We start from the raw sequence: 10246 nt of genomic DNA, 5'->3' as shown, positions 1-10246 counted from the left end.
AAAGTGATGAAAATGGGAGTAAAACAAGATAAGTGATGAAACTAAAACAAGAAAAGTAATGAATTAAGGGAATACCGGTAAAACAAGGAAAGTGGTGATGGGAATAAAACAAGAAAAGTGATGAAAAGGGGAATAAAGCAAGAAAAGTGATGAATTAGGGGAATAAAACAAGAAAAGTGATGAAAAGGGGAATAAAACAAGAAAAGTGATGAATTAGGGGAATAAAACAAGAAAAGTGATGAAAAATGGAATAAAAGAAGAAAACTGATGAAAATTGGGAATAAAATAAGAAAAGTGATGAAAAGGGGAATAAAACAAGCAAACTGACGAAAATGGGGAATAAAACAAGACAAGTGATGAAAAGGGGGAATAAAACAAGGAAAGTGGTGAAAACGGGGAATAAAGCAAGAAAAGCGATGAATTAGGGGAATAAAATAAGCAAAGTGATAAAATGGGAATAAAACAAGATGAAGTGCTAGTGATGAAAAGGAGAATAATACAAGAAAAGTGATGAATTAGGGAATAAAACAAGGAAAGTGGTGAAACTATGGGAATAAAACAAGAAAAGTGATGAAAAGCGGAATAGAAGAAGGAAAGTGGTGAAAATGGGGAATAAAGCAAGAAAAGCGATGAAAAGGGAGGGGAATAAAACAAGCAAAGTGATGAAAATGGGAATAAAACAAGATTAGTGATGAAACTAAAACAAGAAAAGTGATGAATTAGGGGAATACCGGTAAAACAAGGAAAGTGGTGATGGAATAAAACAAGAAAAGTAATGAAAAGGGGAATAAAGCAGAAAAGTGATGAATTAGGGGAATAAAACAAGAAAAGTGATGAAAAGGGGAATAAAACAAGAAAAGTGATGAATAAAAGAAAACAAAATAAGAGGAGCCAAGAAACGTGAAAGGGAAGTAAAGAAAAGTGGTGAAAATGGGAATAAAACAGAAAAAGGGGAATAAAACAAGACTTAGGGGAATAAAACAATGAAAAGGGGATAAAACAAGAAGAGGTGGTTAAAAGGGGACAAAAACAAGAAAAGTGATGAAAAGGTGAATAAAACAAGAAAAGTGATAGGCCCCTAGGGACAGGAAAGGGTCACAAGACTGCATGCAAGGGGAATAAAACAAGGAAAGCGATAATAAATCGGTGATATAAATGTGGTGGGATAAAACAAGAAAAGTGCATAAAAGAACCAAAATGTTTTGAATGTTTATTTGTGAATGGGAGAATATTGTCGGGGAATATTGTTTGTTTATTAGGGGTGGTGCAATAATTACCGGGGTGGTGAATTATAGGGGGGCAAAGATTTTTGGCAGGCCAAAAGGGGGGGCAAGCATTTTTTGGCAGGTTGAAAGGGGGGGGGTCAAGCGATTTTGGCAGGTCGAAAGGGGGCATGCGATTTTTGGCACAGCTATTTTGGGTACGTCTATATGCCCTAAAAAGGTGTAGGAAAACGTTAGGAACACGTTCAAATATGCAAAATTTCCTGCTCGCTGCGCTCGCACTATATGATAAGACAATTTAAGGTTTTAAATTCGGGTTCCCCAAAATCTTGCATGTGTAAGGGGGGGCAAAGATTTTTGGCACAAAAGGGGGGGCAAAGATTTTTGGCACGTCAAAGGGGGGCAAAGATTTTTGGCACGGTCAGGGGGGGTCAAGCGATTTTGGCAGACCAATTTGAGAATTCACCACCCCGGGGTAAACATAATTATTGCACCACCCCTTATGTAGGCCTAAAAAAACTTAGTGATTTTGCGTTGTAAAAATGTAACCTACAACAAACTGGCAACACTGACACAAACAATTTTTCAACATGGCGGTGGGTGAAGACGAATTCACGTGGAATGTGGAAATGGAGGTCGGTTTATTCCATGCAATGAGAGGACATAAGCCTGTTGGTAAGATAGATGTGTAACGGAATATCTTGTCCACATAAAGATTCAATAAGATTTCAGAATTTGACCGTATTATGTTAGAATTTTGAACTTTTTGTAGATATGAAATGTCAAATGGGTTTTAAACACGGTTATGCACAGCCCGTAACCCAATCAATTTTCTTTGTCATTTTGTTGACGATAAGCTTAAAATCCATATTGTAACCTTTCCATAAAAATAGATTAGTATTTCTTTTCCATAAAATGTTAACTTTTACTGTCAGATATTATCCCTTTTATTTTGAGCCGAACAACTGAGGTTAAGCATGTAAATTTGGGAATTTACCCGGGGTAGGCATGTTCATAAAATTTTGAAGTTCAATATTTTTAGCTGAAAGTTCTTTCATGTGAAAGAGAATTAAATTACCTAAACAATAAGGGGTCAATCATGTTTCTAGTGCATATACTTTTGAAGTTACAGACAAAAATAGTGTCATCAAATTGCCCAAAATTTTGTGTGTGAAATTGTGACAGCAGGCACATGTACAATGCACACTACTGACTGTATGTGACCCCAGATGATCTCCTATTCTTTACTGTAAGAAAGCTGTTTTGGATGGTCTTGATTTACACACAAATTGCTTATTGAGCTAAATCAAGCGTCTACTTGGTGGAACATGGATTGCACTATGTGATAGTTTATGAATCCAGTATCATGCCAGTACCAACATAAGTCAACATCACTTAGGTTTGGGTTGTCAAAATTAATTTTTAGTGATTTTCTCCATTGAGCCCCACAATAAAGCCATTTTTGGACCGTACATGCACATTCCACTTCCCTATGGACGAATAGCGCCACCTATAGTGTGTGATGTGAGCTAGCCTACCCGGGGGGGGGGGGTCTAGACTCGCTTGCCAGTCCTGTATACGCCGTACCTAATATTTAGGACTGGCTTACACAATGTATGCCATTTTGGATGTCAATGGGAAATACACACTTAACGATTTGCGCAGGTCAGAAATTTGCAAAAAAATCTTTAAAATTTCATCAATGTACATGTATGTACAAAAGTGGTACGGTACCAACCTTATTATTGTGCTTGCTAAGACTCAGTTGAAACAAAATTATGGATCAAATGCATTTTAGTGTCCAAAAAGGCAAAATTATCGTCAAAGTTTCGCCGATTTCTGCACCCTTGCAATTGGGAATAAAAATATCCGATCTTTGCGATCTACATGTAAAAACACAAAATTACAACTTTAAACATACTATTGGCAAAAGACATTATTACCAAACAATATAGAATAGAAACTTCGACGTCAACATCTCAAAATATTGGAGAAATATACTCACTAAACATTGAGAAAGTACGCAATCCAATTCCCATTCAAACGCGAGGGAAACTGAAAGTGCAAAATCCCCACTAAGGGGGTCACTCACATATCATCATCATGGAGCTACACATTCACGTTAAATAAAAACATCGAAATAGGGTCGCATTTTTGCCATCAGGCATCAACAACATTTTTGCAAATAAGGGGTTGATTTCCCAGTATTTCGACTTAAATGGTATCCATTTTGAACATCGATCATCGCCATTTATTTAGGGTGTTATTTTTGGCCCTTCAGTTGAAAAAATCCCATCGCCATTGTGCGATAACCCAGCTCAGTCGGCTCATAGCATATTTTTGTCTCGCCTGATAAGGCAGGAGACTATATAATCACTTTTCCGTATATGTATGTGTGGGGTGGGGGTGTGTGTGGGGGTGTGTGTGTATGTGACAAATTTGGTTAAAGTTTTGGTTAAAGTTTGCTTTCCGCCTATTTTCATGGAGACTATGAGTCGCACGTTCCTCAAACTAGGTGGGTGGGTGCATCTTGACCCGAGACAGAACCGGTTTGTATTGGTTAGTGGGTCAAGGTCACTGAGGTCATCTAGGGGTCATCTGAGGTCAAATTAGTAAAAACTGTCGTATGGCCATGAAAATAATATGTTGTACCGAAATACCGTACTTTCGAAGAGATTGCAGTATGCGCACGAGTCTATCAAATGACCTAGACTCTTTACACTCTTACAAATGCAACAGCACACAGACGATTTATGCATGTGCGCAGTGTTGGAAAATCATGCATGTGAAGGAGATCAATGGGTAAATTTTTTGCACTGACTTTGACATCGAAGAAGGTATGACCCTGAGTGGTGTCAAATGAAAGAGATCTGAAGTAAAGAATATATAATAAAAAAATAATTTCCCCACAGGGGATGACACTGCTCAAAAGAACCAGTTCGATATTCCTATTTTGGGTCCTTTTCATATCTCCCAAGAATGTATTCACATGAGCCCCCCTGGTGACAGTGATATTCCACAATATACTGCTGAAGCATCATGGTTCAGCTATGGTGCGGTAACCACTCTAGTTCAATTACAGCACATAGTTTTTGTTGTTTGATTTTATATTTTGTTGTCTTTCCTGAAGAAGAGCAGTTTATCTGCTCGAAATTTCGTGTTTATTGACTGTTTGGGTTAGTTTGTCTGCATGCTTTGTTCTCAAAATTACGAAAAGGACATCAACAAAAAGCATAGCAGGCTGACGATATACCGCCTTGGTAGCTTCTACTCAATAGTTTTACATAACTTTATCATAGGAATCAATCAGTCTAAAGCAGCAACAAAACAAGTTTGCAAAGAATCAAGGAATCAATTCTTGTCACAAAAGGATGATGAAATTAATTTTGTATACTATATTGTATGCCTCATTTATTTATTTTTTTAAATATTTTTTTTTTTTTTGTGCAGGAGTGAACAAGAATTTTCAGATGATGTGTATTCATGAGAAGTTCCATCAAGTTACAGGCAAGAAAATCAGTTCTAGGTCTATCTGGAAACATCTGTCCACCATGTATGACATGCAGGCCTTGGTAAGTTTGCAATATTATCAATCCACATTTTGCTACCGTAATATTCTTTATATTTTACTTTTTAAACAGCAATAAGAGGAGAGACCTTCAATTTTATATGTTTTCAAAAATAATATTAGAAGATTTGCTCAAAACAAGAGGAGCCTGCCTTGCAATTTGTCTTAAAACTTTGATGACTAGCAGTTTAACACTAAATTGTAACTAGTCTGACAAGTAGGACCTGTATTTTTCTTAGTTACCAACTATACTCTAACTCTGATCGCTCAAGAAAGATTAACCACAAAAATCACAGATATTGGAACACATGTGTGTTCCAATATCTGTGCAAAAATCCACGATTCATCTTTCTTGCGCCATGTGAAATAGTGATCATAGTTTCGGTGTGTTCCAATATCCATTTGCTTCTTTTTCAGGATGAATCAGAAAATCTACCATTTCCAAACACACAGGCAGATTTCAGTTTACCACACAGTGATTATGGTGATCTGATAACCACAAAGCGCAAAGATCCAGATAAGCCACTAGCTAAGAGGTCATCAAGTGTGTCATCAAGTGATGAAGGTTTGTTTGTATATTTGGATTGGGGGGATGATCCAATTTTGTTTTTCCTTCACGGAATAATGATCTTGGAATTCCACTTCATCCACCCCATCCGTGAAATTTCTTGGTGTTTTTTTCCCCAATTCTTTTACTTGAAATGAAAGGCACAAATACCGTATTTCGTCAAATAAACATGTTACATTTTCCCAAAGGGGGGGGGCGTTTATTCAAGGTCAATTTTAGAACGATAATTCACGTTAACATCATTAGGTAAACTTAAAACTCACGCTAAAATGACGAACTATGAACTAGAAACACTGACTTCTGGTTCACTTCCGGGTTTCCAATCCAGATTTGCGCCAAAAAGTGACGCTATTATCGACTATGTGGGCAACTTGGTAAGCTTACTACACAAGATAGCATGGAAATATCGGCATTTTTTAAACATCTTGGTTGAAAAAAGTGGGGGGGGGGCGACTATTTGACGAAATACGGTAAGGATGTGAAAGCCCTAAAACCAGAATATTTTATGAATAGTGTGAGTTTTACCATTAGACACATTTTGGGGTTGGCGCATGGCTCAAATATATCACCTGTTCATTGGCAAAATCCGGCCTGTAAATGCTGGTGGGTAAGTTGTAAAATGTAGCTAACTCTACTGTCAACAGTGGACCAGTTGTTAAAAAAGGGAAAGCCCCGGTTGATGGTTGGGTGGAATTAGAGGCGAACAGCACTGTTCATTCTGAAGCTATACTGAACAGTGGCCGAGTGGAATAGGATCCGACTCATAATCGGAAGGTTGGGGGTTCGAGCCCCTGCATCGCCATCATGCTGTGCCCTTTGTAAGGCACTTTATCTCGATTACTCCTCTCCACTCAGGTGGGTACTTGGGTACCGGCATTCTTAAGTGCTGGAAAGTTAACATACTCACTGTGGAGGTGTGGCAATCCCCCACAGCAACATTTCAGTGGAGTCTGGCCTAATCGTTTACGGATCCGTCCTCAGGTTCGACTCCTTTACTTTTACTTTTTACTGTTCATTCTTAGGCCAATTTCACTGAAGTACATTGCACATGTACATTTAACCTGACATCCCATAACTTTAAAAAGTTCATCAAAAATGATAAGATACCTTCCAACTGCAGGTCTTGCTAGGTAAGATGAGTGGTCACACTATATGCTCTATTTTTATTGATGTTGTGCTTCATTTTTGCTTATACCCTCTTTTAATACACTTTTTACGGTTTCATTTCATTCTATAGGTTCATCTTCCAAGACAGATTCCCTCAAAGCCACATTTCGTATATCCGGTGGTGCAGCAAGTCTCATAGCAACCACAACTCCCTCTGAAAAAGACAATTCACCGAAACGAAAGAGAACACGACAGGCAGCTGTCACTACGCCGAGCCCTGGTGTCGGCGAAAGCAGTGCGAAACGAAGGAGGTAGAAAGGGATGCTAACATCATGGTGAACTTGTTCCAGCGGATGGTGTTTGTTTTTGGAAATCTAGTATTGAACAGAATGTGGAACATCGCAAGCACGCCACTTCAAGACTATTGTTTCAGGCTAGGTTCTTCAGCGGTCTGTTGATTTGGTGCTGTTTATTATAGGGTCTAGGTTCTGATTGGCTAATTGAATCACACCATCATCACATCTGTACCTCTTTTGCTGATCAAGCCACGTAGCAATGTGTAATCGGGAAGAGCAGTCAGACACGGCTGAAGGAATTTGCCGAATATTATAAAGGAATGTCTCTTGAATCTGTTCAATAAACTGTGTGCATTTGCCCTTCTCTCCTATGATTGTAGAGATTAGCCACAGTCTGGTGAGGAAGATAACTCTTTGTGGGATGGTTATATATTGCAGTTTATTCATAATCATGCAGATTGATTTCTTTGCCATGTGGTTAAGGGGCAGGTTTTGTGAATTAAGGATGGAGTAGCCCTTTCACATTGTAGAAGGCTCTTAAATGGTAATCAATCATGAGAAAGAAAAATGTAAACTGTAAGTGCATGTATAGAGTGTGCTGCTGTTATATACAAGGAATTGATATTATTAAAGATTTCAGTCAGATTGTCACTGCTAATTTGAGTTTAGAACCATTCCATTCTGTGGCAGAGGGATGCTAGCATTGAGTGAAAAATATTAAACAGTACCAACCTCATCAAAATACAAATGACACCAGTGGCCACCTGACTGAAATGATTGTAGAATTGTGTATTCCAGTTGAAATCCAAACACCCCCTATTGAAGACATGACCCTAATCTCCTACACAGGGGGTGTAGATTTCAAATGGAGTCACCCATAAAATTCACACTCCCTGTGTGAGAGATTAAGTTCATGTCTTAGGGGTGTATGGATTTCAACTGGAATAGCCCAATTTATGTAAAGATTAATATGAAACTTTCTTTTTAAATTGTGTATAAATTTGTTTTGCCTGAAGACAGGTCACATTTTTTTCTGTATTTTAGAGATTTATAAATGCTATTAAATTGAATGGGGAAAAATCGCTTCACAAAAGATAACGTTTTTTGTGTGTGTATATGAAGTACATTTCACAAAGATAGAATGCAATTCAATATTTGGCATACACTGTAGAAATATGTTCTTATTTTCCTTGTCTAACAACCCTGGGACTAATTGGACTAATCCAGTTTAAATCCGAACACCCTGTATGGACGACATGATCATAATCTCCAGATAGCGAGTGTGAATTTCAAATACGGTTACCTGAATTGGTGATTCCATTTGAAATCTACACCCCCTGAGTGGGAGATTACGGTCATGTCTTCCATAGGGGGTGTATGGATTTCAACTGGAATAGCACATTCCTGTGGGATGGGGCGAGAGAACTTATTTGCCAAAAAGTATGAGACACTGCATGAAAGGATACTGATATTGCTTCCATGAAGCTTTCATAAGCTTGGATTTTAATCTATGAAACCAGACTTTGTTCTGTAAAGGTTAAAGTTATCATTGTCAATGTATAGCAACAGATTAGTGTGCTGTCTGTTCAAACAAAGTAAATATTGCTCTGAATCATTTGACCAAATTAGTTTTTCGTAAGTGAGTGTGATGTCATTGGTATTTGTGTAGGTACACCAGCCTCTGTGTTAAGATGGTACTAAACCCCCTGATAAATTTTGTGACTCAAAAATAACTACACACTGGTAACAAAAGTTATGTGTATTATATGGGCAGGAAATCCAATTACTTCAGTGAAATTTCAGTGATTCAAGACAAGTGGTTCATTATATATGTTAAGAAATGAGGTATATTCTAGCGGTACCTCTTTTCTTATCATAAATAACTGAAATTCCAGTGTAGTAACTGGATTCCTTGCCCCTATAATATAGATAACTTTTGTTACCAGTGCGTTATTTTTTGAGAAAAAAAGTTAAGCTTAAGTGTTATTCTCTTAAAATATGCCTGTCAGACTGGATTACTGAAAAGGGCCTATTGAGTGCTGCAAAAATTACACAATTATATTATCACATGTTCACATTTATTGTGTCAACATACGAAAAACCAATCCCGTCAAATGTGAAGCTTAATGTTGCAGTAGGTGCAAGTAAAGATTTGTTCTCCCACAGGTGTCAAATATTATTTTATTATTAATAAATATTATTAATAGTTCTAGTTTATGTAAATAGATGTTATAAACAACTTACTTAAAAAGTCCACAATTGTTTGTCTGATCCCAGATTTGTACATAAACATCCGGGATAAACATAAAATAACATGTCATAAATATACATAATGTTTTGGATTAAATTTGATACCTTGTGCCTGTGGACAATAGGATTTGAAGTGTTCAAGATTTCAAATATTTTCAATGTTTGAAAATCAGAAATAATAACAACAAAAGTTGCATGCAAGATGGGTTTAATTGTGCCAATTTATGACATGGGCTAACATCCACTTATGTAGACCAATCATTGAGGTTGAACCAAAGAGTTCTGACTCTGCCATGTTTGTATGTTGCTTAAAGAGGAAGCTCTGCCAGAGCAATTCTTCTGGGGTGAATCAAACCTGCCTGGTTATCAAATTAATCAGTGACAGGGTTATCTCTGAATTTGACAGATGCTAATTGATGCAATAATATTAAAACATCAATTAGCACCTGAGATAACCTTGTCATTAATTAATTTGATAACTAGGCAGGTTTGGTTCACCCTAGAAGAACTGCTTTGGCGGGGCTTCCTCTTTAAGGGCAAATTAGTGTAAAACAAACTTTTAAAACATTTCAAGCTTAGATACGCAAAGTATAGTTCCATTTCAGGCTTTAGCCAATAAATGCCAGAGGTACATTATGTGCCCTCCATAAGCAACAAACCAAAGTACATGGAACATTTGGGGAACCTCTATTCTGTGTAAACGATTAGTTCATGGTTCCTGATTATGTGAAAAATTAGGAGTAATCTGGCACATCCTGCCTTTCTGTAGATGTTTGGAATCCTTCATCTCAGACGGATGGCTTCATTTACTGGTATACATCCAATTTACTTAATCAAGATGGAAGTACTCCTGATTTCAGAAAAAAACAGTTACATCAAATTTTTTGGGGATTTAAAATATTATCCTGTTTTGCCACTAGCAATTATGAGTCCAATTTGAAAAATTAAAGGTTGTTTTCAGAAATAAGGGTAAAAAACATGCGGTTTTACTTTTTTTATGCAGTGACAATCAAGCCTAGGGACTTGTACAAAGTTTAATATCAGTCTAGTCTATGCACTCTTTGAAGCTTATGACTGCAGTTGTAAGAAAACAAACATATTTTTGCCCCAATTTTTTCAAAAAGTCCTAAAAATTGGACTATTATTTCCAGTTAATTCCAACCGAAGGATTAAGATTGGGCTGTTTCGTTTGGCAATACAGGGTATTGTTTTAATCCCAAAAATGTGCTGTATT

The 10246-nt window shown here is 37.2% G+C and overlaps 1 protein-coding gene across 1 annotated transcript; it reads left to right on the top strand.

Moving 5' to 3' along the window:
• The first annotated feature begins 1807 nt into the window (after positions 1-1807).
• Positions 1808-10005, top strand: LOC140137719 (uncharacterized). Its single transcript, XM_072159481.1, has 4 exons — positions 1808-1898; positions 4674-4795; positions 5209-5356; positions 6597-10005. Exons 1-4 carry the CDS (start codon positions 1814-1816, stop codon positions 6779-6781), a joined length of 540 nt encoding a protein of 179 aa, XP_072015582.1. The 5' UTR covers positions 1808-1813; the 3' UTR covers positions 6782-10005.
• Positions 10006-10246: the final 241 nt, after the last annotated feature.

Source organism: Amphiura filiformis, chromosome 17 (assembly GCF_039555335.1).
Source record: "Amphiura filiformis chromosome 17, Afil_fr2py, whole genome shotgun sequence".
Lineage (NCBI taxonomy): Eukaryota > Metazoa > Echinodermata > Ophiuroidea > Amphilepidida > Amphiuridae > Amphiura > Amphiura filiformis.
The sequence above is the reverse complement of the archived record's forward strand: the minus strand, read 5'-3'. Positions and strand labels throughout refer to the sequence as shown.